At 45.4% G+C, this 17,272-nt stretch overlaps 1 protein-coding gene and 1 long non-coding RNA gene across 9 annotated transcripts in view; one reads left to right on the top strand and one right to left on the bottom strand.

The window, feature by feature from the left end:
* Positions 1 to 17,272, top strand: part of TTLL11 (tubulin tyrosine ligase like 11) — a 227,450-nt gene that overhangs the window by 188,588 nt on the left and 21,590 nt on the right. For all 8 annotated transcript variants that reach the window (XM_023628807.2, XM_070251061.1, XM_070251062.1 and 5 more), the window contains one exon: positions 207 to 313. In XM_023628807.2, coding sequence (XP_023484575.2) covers positions 207 to 313 — 107 coding nt within the window. The remainder of the gene's footprint in view (positions 1 to 206; positions 314 to 17,272) is intronic.
* On the bottom strand, positions 2,328 to 5,273 carry LOC111770585 (uncharacterized). The gene is made up of 2 exons (XR_011432490.1): positions 5,151 to 5,273; positions 2,328 to 2,518 (listed from the first exon to the last, which is right to left on the bottom strand). It is a non-coding gene; the product is annotated as an uncharacterized lncRNA (long non-coding RNA).

Below are 17,272 nucleotides of genomic sequence, written 5' to 3'. Positions count from 1 at the left end.
AATTACAGGAGCCCACATGACCTAATCTCAACGTGTATTTGCAGCCTTCTCTCCCAAATTTCCCAGCCACATACCCTTCCCTAGTTCCAGCTGTTGGAAGGGAGGGCCTGCCAGGTGGGGAACACAGCCCAGGCCAAGGCGTGGAGGCAAGACAGAACAGGACGGGTTTGGTCCAGCAGTAACATGTCCCTTCTCATTTTGGGCAGGAACTGCAAGCTCAGCAGCAGCAGCCTGTCCATGGCCGCTGTGGACATCCTCTACATCGACATCACAAGGAGATGGAACTCCATGACCCTGGACCAGCGTGATTCAGGTACCCGATGCCTGGCCTCCACCACGCCCTGCGGGGAGTCCAGACAGGGATGGGCAGTACATTTTCTGCTCCTCCTTTTTAAGGATCAAGGTGGGGGAAGGAGGAAGGTTATCCTACCAGCTCTAGACATGGCTCAAGAGGCTGAGCTGAATTTGAATTCAGAGCACGACCCTGAATTCTGCTACCAAGGCTGTGCCCAACCACATTCTAATTCCGCCGTTAGAATCCATTGTCTTTGCTTAAGACTCTGATTCCATTTCTCCTGGGAATACTTAGTTATTCGTTTATTCATTCACCCCTCAGCACATACTGACTGAGCATATGCCGGGCCAGGCCCTGGATGGACTAGAGTGAGTAGCACTCGGTTCTCGCTCGGATGGAACTCACTGTAGATCTGGGAGGCAGATAAAAACCCGTCACTAGGGTACCGTGATGCAGGCTAGGATGGAGAGAAGCACAGAGAGGTTATCCGGGACCCCAGAGGAGGAGCTCCTAATCAAGGGAGGCCCCAGGAACACTTCTTGGAGAAGCATGAGTGGGATAAGCCTGTGTACAAGGCAGGACAGACCCCTCTGGCAGGGCTAGGCTTGTGAAAGGCTCAGGTAACCCCAAGCAACTTAGATAGGCTGACTCGGGAAGGGAAGGGAGAAGGGGCAGAGATGGGGTGTCGAGGCCTCAAATGCCACACGAAAGAGTTTGATCTTGATCCTCTAGGTAATGTGGGGCCAGTGAAGGCTTTGGTGAGAAGAACCCACCTTTGGGGGAATGAGTTTCTGATCTTTTTCCTCACAGAAGGTGCTTTTCTAAAAAGTCATAATAACCATACCTGACCTTTGTACAGCTCATCACAAAATTACAAAGTACTTTCATGCATATTCCCTTATTAAATGTGCCCGTGAACCAGTGTAGTGGGTATATTACAAGTCTCATTTCACAGATGAGTAAACTGCAGCACAGGTGACCTGGCCCCCAGGCGTCCCTCCCTGTGAAGGGGACACACAGAGGAGGGGGCACCTTGAGGAGCAGCCTTCTCCTGTGATTTGGGGAGAGGACATGAAGTCGGGGGTTGGGAGATCCAAACTAGAATTGACTGCCGTTTCCTACGATGTCAGCTTGAAAAGCCATTTTACCTCCTCTCCATTGCCTCTGGTGAACGATGCCAAAATACCTGCTCTCCAGGGGTGCCTGAGGTCTCCTGGGCCAGTGGGTAGGAAAGCCATTGGAACCCTCACAGGCCGTGCAAAGCGGTTAATCTTATTAATGGGCACCGAGTGGGGAGAATCCTGGGGTGGTCTGGTCTGTCTGACCGCAGGGTGCCCTTGCCAGATCCTGCCCCACACCTGTGATCTGCCCTGGGCTACAGCTTCCTGACCACAGGGACCAGCAGGAGGTCCCTGCAGGCAGGGCGCTCAGGCGTCATTTGCTGCTGCCGGCTGCCAGTTGTTGGGCATTTCCTGCACGCCCAGCATCCTGCCGGGCACTTTGCATGTGCAGCACTGGCTATAATTCTCCTGGAGGTAGGCTCAATGATCTCCACTGTATGGAGAAGGAAACTGAGGCTCAGAGGCATGGCCGGGGCATAAGACTCTAACACCAGGCTGCCATTGTGCCCTTCCGGGTTGCTTTATCCTCCTGATTGGTCCTGGAGTAAGATGACCACCCTATGGCTCCCCTTCCTTTAATGGGAATGCAAAACTCGAGGAATACCAATACTCCTATCACATCTCTGCAGTCGGAGCTCCCTCGCAGCCTTCCCTGGCAACTAGGAGAGGCGTGAGCTGGAGCGTCTTCAGGAGAAGTAGGCAGATTAATTATCATCTCCAGGACCGAGAGCACTCATGTGACAATTGAGCAGCGTGCTTTTTGCTGACGCCTTCAGAAAGCGAAGAAGTGTTTGTTCTGTGAGTTGAATGCCAGGAGTCATCGCAGGACCCTGTGGAGGGGGCCGGAGGAGGGGGTGGGGGTGGCAGTGGAATTATTAAATATTGAAATTGATCAGGAGTAGCAGCAGGAAGCTATTTATCATATTTTATTGCTTCAAACTAGCATTACCATCTGGCCCATTGTTAATTCTGAGTAGCTTTTCATGTTTTGTTTGCCTCTTAAATTGCTCCCTGTAAGTGGAATCCACAGGGGCTGTCCTCAGTACAGGCTCCGGTGACGCTTTCTGGGATCTGCCGGGGTCTCTCCGTTCTGCTGACCTAGCTAAGGAGATTGAGAAAAATAGTTATTTTTAGCACATCTGACAATCGAAACTGGAGATGGGAGCTTCCAGGCCTTTGCCACGCCTCAGCCCCTGAATGCATGGAGTAATAACCGTTAGTTAGTAGTAATTACAATTTTGAGATTACTTCCTGTGTGCACACATCACTGCTAGTTCTCACACCAGAACTTCGAGGTGGGTAATCGTATCCCGTTTTACAGATGAGGATCCTGAGGTTCCAAGAGCAAAAGTGACTTGTCTGAAATTCCTTAGCCAGTGAGCAGCAGAGGGCAGATTTGAACTGAAACCTCCTGTCTGCTGGACCAGACACCATCCCCAATCCAGGGCCACACCAAGCAGCGCTTGTTCCTTTGAATGACTGGGGAGGGGGCAGAGCTTGTGAGGCAGGGAGGTGAAAGGTCAACTCACAGAGCACAGGGCCTGCAGGAGGACAGAACTGGAGTGGGAGGTGGCGCCTGTCTCCCTTTCCGTCCTCCTTGTTGCTTGTACTCCTGTTTCCATGGCTCCAGAAAAGAAGGGTCTAGGGTCTAGGGGGTAGAGGTAGTGGGGGCTGGGCATTAAAGCCCGGAATGAGAAGCCTGACTGTGCCCATGGTTTCAGGGGCACCGCGGTCCCACAGCTGGTGCAAGCCAGGCCCCAGTTCTTGCTTCCTGAGGAAGCTGGTCAGATTCTCAAGGAGAAGGAGTTTCTGAAGACAGTCATGTTCTTGGGACCATTCAGGAAGCTACTGGATGGCAAAAGAAGACATTTGTGGTTGAAGGTGCTTCTTCCTTCTGGAAAGTGTCAGCAGAAAGACCAGAGAGTCCTTCCTCCTTCCCACTAGGTGCAGAGCCTGGAACCTCAGGCCCTCAGTTCCGGTTAAGTCCTGGCCAGAGGAGTGGGTGCCGTGCTGGAGTGGGGCAGCTTCACCTGTCCTAGAGCTGCTGTAGGGCTGACAAGAAAGGAGTCTGAGAGCAGTAGAACATGGGCTCTCATTCCCAAAGGGCAGGCACTCATTCACTCATTCATTCATTCAACAAACACGGAAGGAACATGTTACCACATACTGGGCCCTATGGGAATACAAAGAGAAAGTATTTACAGATCCTACTCTCAAGAAAAAAAATAGTAATGGAGACGGTTTACTGAACATTTGCTATGTGACAGAAACAAAAAATGCCTCTTATGAATTATCTCATTTAATTCTCACTCAGCCCTGTGACATAAGGGCTGTTATTCCCATTTGATAGATGAGAAACCTGAGGCTTAAAGAGGTGAGTTGAAACAGGTGCGTCAAGTGTTACAGCGGGGACCTGGGGTTTGAACCAAGAGCAGTCGGCCTTCAGAGCCCATCGCCTTTCCATTGTACTCAGTGTCTTTCCCAGGTGAAAAGGACGCACCGTTGACAACTCTAATAGGTATGGCCAGAGCTCCGATGTGGGGGCGACAAAGGAGTGGTGCTGTGAGAGATCAGAGAGAGAACACGTACAAAGCACTCAGCGAGGTGTGTGGCCCAGAAAAGGCCCTCACTGTGGGTTCTGTATCCCCAAGGGCCCGGTGCATGGCCCAGAGCCTGCCAAAGCATCTTGCTCAGTGACCAGTGAATATTTGATGAGCAGATGAATGCCAAAATAAAAAATGCCCCACATCCTCAATGCAGGGAGTTCCGAGTGTGAGAAACATCTCTTAGGAGCAGTGCTCTGGTTGGACAGGGTGTCCCTTTCCTCTCCTGAACGTCCAGCATAAAACGCCAGCCTGTTTGGATAGACCATCACCCACACGAGCTGCATCCACGTGCTCATGCACCATCCGTTTCCGGCAGCCAGCCCAGACCTTCCTTCTGCCCTAATGAGGTTTTGGTGCCCACCAAGGGGGTTCACCCAATTCCTGATGCTTGAGACCTTTATGCACCTTTATGCAACCCATATGAGGATACCCTGTTCTTGAAATAGAGAAGAAATGGTGTGTAAAAAGATGAGTAAGAAAAAAATTAAAACCAATAAGAAAAAGTATGCACATTCTGTATCAGGTCTCAGACCATCCTTTTGAATAGGCTTGTTTCCAGTTGCTTTTTTGTTGTTGTTGGGCCTCAGCTGCATAGAATTGGATTAATCATAATTCTTGGTTCATGAGACACTTCCATCCTGGTCCCTGCATAGCCTGCTTTTGTTTAGTTAGCTTTTTGAATTAGTTATTTTTAATAATGAACTAAGCATCCACAAACTCACCATCCAAAACAAAAGCTAGGACTTGACAATAACCCACATCTAACAAGAGGCTCTCCCCACACCAGCCCTTTCCCCGCCTCTCCCCACCCACAGAACCCGCATCTGCATCCTGTGCTCATCGTCCCTAAATAGGCTTGTCTTCCTCTCTGTTCGAATGTCATGGACTATTTAGGAGCTTGATAGAATTCAGTAATATGCAATCTCACACTCTCCAGCAGGCCAATGTAATTGTCATTTAAAAAAAAGGATTTCAATTTCCTATTCTAGAATTTCGAGCAGAACACAGAAATCTAAATGAGGGTGTTATCAGCAAAACTGGGGTGTGGTAGCCCTCTCCTTGCCCAGAATCAAATGAAGAAACAAATTTGTCAGTGGGGATGCGTCATTACATGTAAATTGCACTCACGGACTCCTCCTTATCATTTAGACTTTGCTCCCAACTCTTCCCAGAGTGAATTTCACTTCTCTGCGGCGAGAGACGAGGATGGCATCAAGATTAGGCAATAAAAGGCAGTATCTGGCATCATCTATGAGAGACAAACATTTCACTTGCGGAGGGAACATGTGGGCCCGGTACCAGGCATCTTGTCCATCTAACCCACCACCGACATGGGGGATGGGGGTGTGAGGAGCTTCTGAACCTCAACAGCTTTGTTCACTTCACAGCCACGTGCTTTGCTGTTTTAAGATATAAGCTAAAGGTCCCTCTGTAACCAATGGAAACATGATTGCAAAGCAAAAAAAAAATGGATTGGAGAGCCTTTCCCACCCCAATTCTCTGCCCATTTGAGCACACGTGCCTCACACATGCGTGCACGGCACAAGCGCGCGCGCGCACACACACACTTTGCTTGCAGAGGGAAATCTAAGAGTGGCATAATTTAATGTCTGATATATGCTGTGGACTCTTTGACCAAAATAAGGAACATTTCTTCCACTGCTTGAAGAACACCTGAGCCGTGTGCCCCCTTCCTGGGACTGCCTTCGTTTGACCAGCAGTGTAACCAAATCCCTGGGCTCTGGGATCAGACAAACCTGGCTTCGAATCTGGCTGTGTATCCTCTGCAAGTTACGTGACTTTCTCGGAACTCCATGTTCACCATCTGTAAAGTGAAGCTAATGACAGTGCCCACCTCATAAAAAACATTGACATGGGTGAAGCGAGAGGAAGCAGGGGTCGCACTCAGAGCAGGGGCTGCTGTAGGAAAGGCTCAGTGAGCGGGGCTGCTGCGATTGCTACCACATTGCTCTTGCTGCGTCCCTCTCTCAGGAAACGCTTCCTGGGCACCCACTCATGCCAGGCGCTCTGCAGGTGCTGGGAACAGACAGGAAGAAGCGCCTGCCTGGAGACGCTCACAGGCTGTGAGAGGGATGGGACGCGGCGACAACAGACGTTACCTTGGTGCCCGACCCAGCGCCGGGCGCTCCTCTCCTTTCTCTCCAAGACTCCCCTCTCTTGCCTTTAGCCTTTAGCTGTTGCTGTAAACAACCTAGTGCCTGGCTGCTCCCCTCTCCACCCTCCCTCACGCCTTTGCCTTATATAGCAATGTTGTGGGGTTTGACTGGAAAGAGGAACCCATGCGTCCGACTCAGGAAAGCACAGGCAAGTGGGCCCTGTGTGGCTGGGGAGGGCTGGGGACCTTTAGCTGGGAAGGCAGTGCTGCTGGCTCTCCAGGCCCAGCTTCTCTCCATTTCTGTTTGCCATAGTCTCTGAAGAACGACTTTCACCATTCCTTTGTAGTGTCTGCTCCCACACGGGCCAGTGCTCGCTGCCCTTGGGTGGCTGTGGTGGCCTCCAGCCCCCCCTCTGCATCACCTTTCAACTCAGAGCCAACCACCAGCTGCCTGTAGTCCTGGGGTCACGATTCCAACTCTAGGGTAGAGCCCCTGAGTGAGGGAGGGCCTCGCAGACTGGACCCCTTCTCCCGGGCAGCCAGTGCTCCCATCACAGGCCCCACACTCACTGGCTCCAGCCAGGGTGGCTGGCCACCTTGGAGGTCCTCCACCGTGGGCACTTGCCTCTGCTGGAAACCCCCTCTCATCACCCACCACGGCGCAGGCTGTCTCCTCAGGAGCCTTCCTCAGCCCTCAGGCTGGGCCCGGTCCCTCCCTCTTCCCATCAGCTCCAATAGCATCCAGCCCTGCTCCTTGACAACATGGCCAACTAAACACTGGAAGGAGGGTGTGGCATCTGCCCCTTAGCATGGACTAACCTCCACAAGCAGAGTTGTTCCCGCCTTAATGAAGCCTCGCACTGGGCCTGCTCATAGCAGGAGCCCCACGAACATATGTCGAATGGACGAGGAATCGGGACGTGACAATCTGCTGATCCCGTGGGCGTCTGAGTCTCATTACTGTCTCTCACCAAATTTCCTCAGTCGACTTATGCAAATCATCTGCCTCCTGTACTTTCATCAGCTGGAATGAGCCCCAACTGAAATGTATTTGGTTAACGATGTACTGAAATATTTAAAAGTATTTTTACTTGGAATGTTTAGCGAAGCCTCACTTATGCATATACATGGACGGCCCCCTCCCTCTGAAACATGGGTGGCCGCCCGTAACTAGGCAGGTTTCACGCCGCGCCTCGCGCGACGTGTCTGGCACAAGCAATGTTCTTCAGCCTTGAAATTATCTCGAAGTCAGATGGGCCTCTCTGGATGTGTGCCCTACACACTTACAAAATAGTCGGCGTCAGAATTATTTTTAATAAAAGCAAGGGAGCCAAGAGAAATGCCAGCTCGGCCTCTCCCTCGCACAGACACTTGTCTTCGGGGCCTGCGACCGCGCAGGCTGCGCCTTCTGTAACTGCTTGTCCCCTCCGTGAGCGCCGCCAAAGACGTGTAGTCACCCCACAGTCCGTCTGTCAGGCTGGTGCCCCTTCTTCATCCTCCTCTCTGTCCTCTCCGCCTGGGTGAAGGGGACAGGATCCCCGCCCATTGCCTGGCCCCATCCCCCAAAGAAAGAGACAAAAGGAAAACGTGGAATGGTTTTTTATACAGCCCTCCCCTTTCCTTGTGCTTGTTGCTTACCATCCCAGATCTTGCAGGAACAGTGGCAGCAGGATGGAGCATTTTGGGAAAGCGTGAGCGGCTGTGTCAGCTGCCTGGGCTCAATTCTGTGCCCCCTCCCATCTGGGAGCCCTTAGAGGGGGCACTTAACTCTGGGAGCCACATTCTTCTTTAAAACAGGGCCGATGACATCCCCCTTGGGTTGTTGTAAGGATTTAGTAAGGAAGTGGACACCTGGCTGGAACGAGACATTGTCCCTGACTTTTGTGTGTGTTTAGAGATGACTAAAGAGTTTTCTAGTCTACTTGTTCACTGAATGCTCACACTCCCAGCGAGCTCAGTCTTTACTCCCATGACCCAGTTTAGGGAGGAGGAAACCACGGCTCAGAGGGCTAACGAGGGAGTTTGGGGCAGAGAAGGAAGCTGAGCTTCGGTTCTGTGCTGCCTCGAGAAGTGACAACAGTCACAAGCACGTGAAGATGGAGGGCTGTGCCAATCCCCTAATGTCCCCGGGCCCAAGAGCCTGACTGAGTGACTGAAGCATCCCTCGGGGCTGGGCAGGCTGTGTTTGCTAAGACGATGGTTTGGTCCTTGGTCTTGGTTCAGGGAGATAACGACAACAGACGCATGCATCCAGGGGTCTCCTCCTCAAGCCACCCCCACCTCCGCTCCTCCTCCAGCTGGGGAGTCAGTAGAAAGCTCACATACACTTTACTGTTACAAAACATGGCACTGGATGCTCCCAGCAGCCCTGCTATTTAGAGTTGAGGAAATGAGGACGAGATGGGTTAGGGGCCACCTCCAATGGCACCCGGCTGGTACACGGAGCGCTTGGATGAGGACCCGTGTCTCCTAACTAAACCTCCAGCAGGCTGCCTCTTAACCTGACTGCCAGTGATTGACACGGACATGAGCTACATTTATCGAGCGCCTAACAAGTGCCAGGTGCTCTAAAAGCATTGTTTTAAATTAATAGGCTTAATTTCTTTAGAACAGTTTTAGATTTACAGAAAAATTGAGTAGATAGTAGAGAATTCCCATATTACCCCCCACACACAGTTTCTCCTACAATCACGTACTACATTCGTGCACATTTGTTACAGTTAATGAATAAATATTAATACATTATTGTTAATTAAAGTTCACAGTTTACATTAAAGTTTACTCCGTGTTCTACATTCGATGTATTTTGGCAGATTTCTAGTGTAACGTATCCCACATTACAGAGCCATACAGAATATTTTCAGTGCCCTAAGAATCCCCTGGGCCCCACCTGCTTAGCCTCCCTCGCCCTGAACCCCTGGCAACCACGGGTCTTTCTTACTGTCGCCATAGTTTTGCCTTTTCCTGAATGTCACATAGTTGGAATCATACAATTTGTAGCCTTTTCAGACTGGCTTCTTTCACTTAGCAATATGCATTTAAGGGTCCTCCATCTGTTTTTCTGGCTTGATAGCTGATTTCTTTTTATATCTGAGTAATAGTCCGTTGAATGGATGTGCCACTGTTTGTTAATCCATTCACCTACTGAAGGACATCTTGGTTGCTTCCAATTTTTGGCAATTATGAGTAAAGCTGCTATAAACAATTGTGTGCAGGTTTTGCGTGGACATAAGTTTTCAACACAATTGGGCAAATACCTAGGAATGAGATTGCTGGATCATATGGTAGGAATATGTTTAGCTTTTTAAGAAACTGCCATACTGTCTGTCAAAGCGGCTGTACCATTTCACATTCCCACCAGCAATGAATGAGAGTTCCTGTTGCTCCACATCCTTGTCAACATTTAGTATTGTCAGTTTTTTGCATTTAGCCATTGTTATAGGTGTGTAATAGATGTGTGGTGGTACCTCATTGTTTTAATTTGCAATTCTCTAAAGACAGATGATGTTGAGCATCTTTTCATATGCTTGTTTGCCATTTGTATGTCTTCTTTGGTGAGATGTCTGTTCAGATCTTTTGCCCATTTATTAATTGGGTTTTTTTTTTCTTATTGTTGAATTTTCTTATTGTTGTGTATTTTGGATACAAGTCCTTTATCAGATATGTCTTTTGCAAATATTTTCTCCCAGTGTGTGGCTTATCTTTCCATTCTCTCAACAGTGTCTTTCACAGAGCAGAAGTTTTTAAGTTTAGTAGAGTCTAACTTAATCATTTTTTTCTTTCATGGATTTTGCTTTTGGTGGTATATCTAAAAATTCATAACCAAATCCAAGTTCCCCTAGATTTTCTCCTATGTTATCTTCTAGAGGTTTTATGGTTTTGCATTTTATATTGAGGTCTGTGATCCATTTTGAGTTAATTTTTGTGAAAGGCATAAGATCTGTGTCTCGGTGGAATACTACTCGGCCATAAGAAATTATGAAATCTGGCCATTTGTGACAACATGGATGGACCTTGTGAGTATTATGCTAAGTGAAAAAAGTCAGAGGGAGAAAGTCAAATACCATATGATCTCACTCTAAGTAGAAGATAAAAACAATGACAAACAAACACATAGCACCAGAGATTGAATTGGTGGTTACCAGAGGGGAAGGTGGGAGGGAGGAGGGCGAAAGGGGTGTTTAAGCACATGTGTGTGGTGAGGGATTGTAATTAGTCTTTGCGTGGTGAACATGATGTAATCTACACAGAATTCAAAATATATTACAAGGTACACCTGAAATTTTTGTAATGTTATAAATCAATGTTATTTCAATTTATAAAAAAGATCTGTGTCTAAATTGGTTTTGGGTTTTTTTTTTTTTTTTGCCAATAGATATTGTTCCAGCACCATTTGTTAAAGACTATCCTTTCTCCGTTGAATTACCTTTGCTCCTTTGTCAAAGATCAGTTGATTATATTTGTGTGAGTCTATTTCTGAGCTCCGTGTTCTGTGCCATTGATCTATTTTTTCTGTTCTCTTGCTGAGACCACGTTTTTCTCACTATTACAGCTTGATAGTAAGTTTTGAAGTTGGGTAGTGCCAGTCCTGCGACGGTCCTTCTTCAGGATTGTTTTGGCTGTTCTGGTCTTTTGCCTTCCCATATAAATTTTAGACTCAGTTTGTCAATATCCACAAAATAACTTGTTTGGAATTTTGATTTGGAAGGTGTTCAATCTATAGACTGAGTTGGGAAGAACAGACATCTTAACAATATTGAGCCTTCCTATCCTTGAACATGAAATATCTCTCCATTGATGTAGATCTTTTATTTCTTTCATCCAAGTTTTGTAGTTTTCTTCATGTAGATTTTATACCTATTCTGTTAGATTTGTACCTAAATATTTTTATTTTGGTGCTAATGTAAATGGTGTTGTGTTTTTAATTTCAAGTTCCAATTGTTTATTGCTGGTATATAGGAAAGCAATTGACTTTTGTATATTAATCTTATATGCTGCAACCTTGCTAAAATCACTTACTAGTTCCAGGACTTTCTTTGTCAATTTGTTCAGATTTTCTACATTGACAACTATGTCATCTGAAAACAAAGACAGTTTTATTTCTTCCTTCCCAATCTATATACCTTTTCTTTTCTTGTCTTGTCTTACTATATTAGCTAAGATTCCCAGTACAACGTGGAACAGGAGTGATGAGAAGGGACATCCTTGTCTTGTTCCTGATCTCAGGGGGAAAGCATCCACCTTCTCATCACCGAGTATGGTGTTAGCTGTAGGGTTTTTGTAGATATTCTTCATCAAGTGGAGGAAGTTCTCCTCTATTACCAGTTTGCTGGGAGCTTTGTTTTTTTTTTTAGTCATGAATAAGTGTTTGATTTTGTCAAATGCTTTTTGTGCAGCTATCATTGTGATCATGTGATTTTTCTTCTTTAGCCTGTCATTGTGATAGTTTAGGTTATTCGATTTTGGGATGCTGAAGCAGGCTTGCATACCTAGAATAATTATTGGTCATGGTGTATAGTTCTTTTTATACATTGTTGGACTTGATTTGCTAATATTTTGTCAAGGATTTTTGCATCTGTTTTACAAGAGATATTGATCTATAGTTTTCCTTTCTTGTAATGCTGTTGGCTGGTTTTGTGTTAGGGTAATGCTGGCCTCCTGAAATGAGTTAAGACATGGTCCCTCTGTTTCTATATTCTGGAAGAGATGGCAAAGAATTGATGTCATTTCTTTCTTGAAAGTTTGGTAGAATTTATCAGTGAAACCATCAGAGCCTAGTGTTTTCTTCTGTGGAAGTTTATTAGTTATTGATTAAATTTCTTTGGTAGATACAAGCCTATTCAAATTATCTTTTTCTTTTTGTATGAGTTTTGGGAAATTGTATCTTTCAAGGGATTGGTCCATTTCATCTAAGTTACCAAATTTGTGGGCATAGAGTTATTCATAATGTTCCTTTATTACCCTTTTAATGTCCACGGAATCAGTAGTGATGAGCCTTCTTTCGTTTCTGATAGTAGTAATTTTTAATGACTAATTAGTATTCTAGTAATCATCTCTCTTTTTTCCTTGTTCATCTGGCTGGAGGTTTATCAATTTCATTGATCCTCTGATAGAACCACTTTTTGGTTTAATTGAGTTTCCGTATTGAGTTCCTGTTTTAAATTTCATTGATTTGCACTCCAATTTTTATTATTTCTTTCCTTCTGCTTTTTTGGATTTAATTTGCTCTTCTTTTTTCTAGTTTCCTAAGGTGGAAGCTTAGATGATTGATTTTAGATCTTTCATCTTGTCTAATATTTGCATTCAATGCTATAAATTTCCCTCTAAGCACTGCTTTCACTGCACCCCACAAAATTCAGTAAGTTCCAGTTTTATATTCATTTAGTTCAAAATATTTTTAAATTTCTCTTGAGACTTATTTTTTGACCCATATATTGTTTAGACATGTGCTATTTAATCTCCAAATATTTCAAGACTTTCCAGCTATCTTTCTGTTTTTGATCTCTAGTTTAATTCCATTGTGGTCTGAGAGCATACTTTGTATGATTTGTATTCTTTTAAATTTGCTAAGATGTGTTTTATGGCCTAAAATGTAGTGTATCTTGGTGAATGTTCCACGTGAACTGAAAAGAATGTATTTTGCTCTTGTCAGATGAAGTATTTTATACATGTCAATTAGACCCAGTTGATTGATGGTGCCGTTCAGTTCAACTCTATCCTTACCAATTTTCTGCCTGCTGGATCTGTCAATTACTGATAGAGGGGTGTTGAAATCTCCAACTATAATAGTAGATTTGTCTATTTTCCCTTGCAGTTCTTTTGGCTTTCTCTCATGTATTTTGACACTGTCTTTAGTTATATCTGTGTTATAAGGACTGTTGTGTCATCAAAGAATTGACCCCTTTATCATTATGTAATGCCCACCTCCATCCCTGGTAATTTTCCTTGTTATGCAATCTGCTTTGTCTGACGTTAATGTACTACTCCAACTTTCTTTTGGTTAGTGTTAGCGTGATATAGCTTTCTCCATCCTTTTACTTTTTATCTACATCTTTATGTTTAAAGTGGGTTCCTTGTAAGCAACATACAGTTGAATTTTGTATTTTTATCCACTCTAACAATCTCTGTCTTCTAACTTGTATATTTAAACCATTCACGTGAAAAGTAATTATTGATATAGTTGGGTTAATATCTCCCATGTTTGTAACTGCTTTCTATTCATTGTACTCATTCTTTGTTTCTTTTTTATCTTCCCCTCTTTTTCTGCCTTAAGTAATTGAGTATTTTATATGATTTCATTTTCTCTCTTCTTTCAACCTATCAATTATACTTCTTTTAAAAGAGAATTCAGTGTTTGTTCTAGAGTTTGCAATGTATGTTTCCAGCTAATAAGTCCATTTTCAAATAGCACTATGCCACTTAATGGATAGTGCAGGTACCTTATACCATTGTATTCCCAATTCCTCCCTCCCTCCCTGATAACATTGCTGTCATTCATTTCACTTATTCCTAAGCTATAATCACCCAATACATTGTTGCTTCTATTACTTTGAACAAACAGTTATCTATCAGATCAATTAAGAATAAGAAAATAAAAAGATTTTGTTTTACTTTCATTTATTCCTTCTCTGATGCTCTTTTCTTTTATTTAGATCTGAGTTTCCGACCTACAGCATTTTCCTTCTTTCTGAAGAACTTCTTGTAACAATCCTTGCAAGGCAAATCTACCAGCAACAAATTCCTTCAGTCTTTGTTTGTCTGAGAAAGTCCTTATTTCTACTTCACCTTTGAAGGATAATTTCCCTGGATACAGAATTCTAGGTTGGTAGGGGTTTTTTCTTTTAACATTTTAAATATTTGACTTCACTTTCTTCTTGCTGGCAAGATTTCTGATGAGATGGCCAATATAATTCTCATCCTTGTTCCTCTATAGGTAAAGTGTTTTTTCCTCTGGCTTCTTTGAAGATTTTCTCTTTGTCTCTTGATTTTCTGCAGTTTAAATATGATATGCCTAGGCATATATTTTTTGGTATCTCTCTTGCTTGTTATTCTCTGGGCTTCCTGGATCTGTGGTTTGAGTGTCTGTATTAATTTTGGGAAATCCTCGGCTATTATTACTTCAAATGTGTCTTCTGCTCCTTTCTCTCTTCTCCTTCTGGTATTCCCATTGTGTGTATGTTACACCTCTTGTAGTTGTCCTACTGTTCCTGGACAGGCTCCTTTTTTTCATTCTTTTTTCATTTCAGTTTGTGATGTTCCTATTGCCATATCTTCAGGCTTACCAATTCTTTCCTTGGCCACATCCAGTCTGCTGATAAGTCCACTGTGGGCATTCTTCATTCCTGCTACAACGTTTTTTATTTCTAGCATTTCCTTTGGATTCTTTCCTAGAGTTTCCATCTCTCTACTTACATTACCCATCTGTTCTTGAACAGTGCCTACGTTTTCCAGTAGAACCCTTAGCTATTGCTCATCATTATTTTGAATTCCCATCAGATGACTCTAACATCTGTGTCATATCTGAGTCGAGTTCTGATGCTTACTTTGTCTCTTCAGCTCATGTTTTTTTCTTGCCTTTTAGCAGGGCTTGTAATTTTTTGTTGAAAGCTGGACATGATGTATCTGGTAGTAGGAACTGAGGTAATCGGGCTTTTGGTGTGAGGTTATATGTTAATCTGGCTAGAAGCTGGGCTGTGTTTAATGTTTGCTGCAGCTGTTGGTGCCAGACTTTAGTTTCCTTGATTTTCTCCATCTGTCGTCTTAGGGTTTCCCTAAAAACTCCTTCTTAAATAGACTCTTGTCTTGCAGCTCTCTCAGTTGTAACCCGCTGTTGTTATGCTAGAGCCCCGTTGATGTGGTGGTAAGGTGCTGGGGAAAGAAGGCATTCTGTGATATTATGATTAAGTCTCAGTTTCCTAGTGGGCTTGAGTCCTTGGATGCGACTTTCAGAAGTGTGTCTGAGCCTTTTACTCTCCCCCTATGTGAGGCGGAAGGCTAGAGAGGCTGGAGTTGACTAATTGCCCTTTTTTTCAGTCAGCTAAGCCTCAGGTAAAGTAATTTCCATGGAGGGCAGTCTTTTGATATGGAGAATGCTCTGGGCATATTTCAAAATGGTTACTTTCCCCCCCACCCCCACCCCTGCCGGAAGCATGAGGGATTTTTCTACAGTTGTCACCTTGAGAGCCTGGTGGGGTGCTGGAGTAAAACCACAAAAGTGTGGAAGACCCGCTATGACTGGACCCCCAGGAGTTTTTAACTCTCCATCTAGTCCACACTCAGCCTCCAGAAATTCTTCGCTTACCAATTAAATGTTCCTATCAGTTATTGGCTCCAGCAGCTCTTTTGCCAGTAAGCTGATCTCAGCTGTGATTCTCTGTATTTACTTGTCTGTCCTCTTTTCAGGATGGCGGTTTGCCCTGTGACCTCAATTCTCAGCTGGATGTAAGAAAAGGCATCGATTTTCAGTTTGCTCATCTTTTTTCTTGTTGTGAGGATGGGAGTGATGACTTCTAAGCTCTTTGCATGTTGGAGCTGAAACTGGAAGTTTTCTGTTAGCATTTTACACTTTTCCCTCTAGTCCTGAGAGTTAACCTTTCTACTCCAGGTTACAGAGAAGAGAGCTGAGGCTCAGAGAGGTTAAGTGTTATGCCCAGGGTCACCCAGGTAGTGGGTGGTAGAGCCAAAATTATTTGTCTTCAGGTTCTAATGGTCTTTGAGAAACTGCACCAATCACAAGCATTCCAAAAGTGTTTAACATACAGGCCCTGGCAGAGATTTTCCATGGAATTCCTCATGAAATCTGGGCTTAGTCATTTAACCTGTGAGTAAAGTGAGAACTGCATGAGTCATCTGACCAGTTCTCTGTCTCTCATCAAGGGAATGGCCAGATTAGCCATTTTAGAGCCTTATCCATCCCATAGTTCACTGTCTCTCACATGGGGCCAATTTCAACATCTGTTGGGGGCATTCTCCAACGTGTGTTTATCTTACTGTTATTGCATCATAGTGTTTAAAACCAGAAAGGCCTTAGAGATCATCCATTCCAATGCCCTTGCTTTACAGATGAGAGACTCTGAGACCCTGGCGAGTTATTGGGAGAACCACCTACTATCCATTGGCTTTCTCCCTCTCCACCCTGCTCTTTTTCCTTGATCTTTTTAGGAGTAATTTAGATACTTTTTTTTTTTGAGGTAGTCAATACACATGTGTGATGAAACCTACACTCTGCCCCATGGGAGAGCGGAGAGGACAGCGCCCACGCCCTGCTGGTGCTCTGCATCTCGCTGGAAGACTGGGGAGGCTTCCAGTGGGCAGGCATCCTTGACCTCCATAAGTCTTCCTTGAAGTCTAGATAGACCGGTGGTTCACAACTGGGGGCAATTTCCCCAGGGGACATTTGGCCATGTCTGGAGACATTTTGGTTGTCACAACTGGGGAAGGAGGCAAGTTGCTATTGGCATTTAGTGGGTAGAGGCCAGGGATGCTGCAAAACATCCTGTAATGCGCAAGACAAACTCTCACAACAAAGAATTGTCTGGCCCCGAATCTGACATGTGTCGAGGTTGGCAAACCCTGAGATAGAGTATGCCCACTCAAGATCTCCACATTAGCTCTGTGTGTACTTGAAATAGCCGCATTTTCCCTTCACTTCCCTAAAAGACGGCTCCTGGGGCAGTGGGAGCAGTTCCCCGTGCCCCACCACAGTCATGTGAGACAACCGCCAACCAACTCAGGGCGAGGGACAGTGGCCTCTTGGGCATGGTGCATACCTGAACTGTTCAGCGAGACCTTGCATGACTGAGGTGCTTTCTTCTTGGTAGCAGGTGGGTGTCTCTGCCCACACTTCCCCGCTGATCAAGTCTGTGAAGGGAGGAGAAGTCTTATGTAAGCGCAGCCTCATACAACCTTCTGTCATTTTGGCACTCCAGGGCCTGGGAAACCCCCTCCCTCGTGAAGTCTCCGGAACGTGGTTCTGTTCTGAACAGGCCCTGCAGGTCTGCTTGCCACCTGCAGGGTAAAATCTGAGCTCTTCAGCCTTTGAGACTGGCCTGGCCAGCCTCCTCTCCATCCTCTGCAACCTCAGCCCCCCTCTTCCCACGCACCCTGTGCAGCAGCCATACAGGCTAGTCTGGGC

The sequence above is a fragment of the Equus caballus genome, chromosome 25 (assembly GCF_041296265.1).
Source record: "Equus caballus isolate H_3958 breed thoroughbred chromosome 25, TB-T2T, whole genome shotgun sequence".
NCBI classification, from domain to species: domain Eukaryota; kingdom Metazoa; phylum Chordata; class Mammalia; order Perissodactyla; family Equidae; genus Equus; species Equus caballus.
Note: the sequence above shows the minus strand (reverse complement) of the source record. Positions and strands in the feature narration are given on the sequence as shown.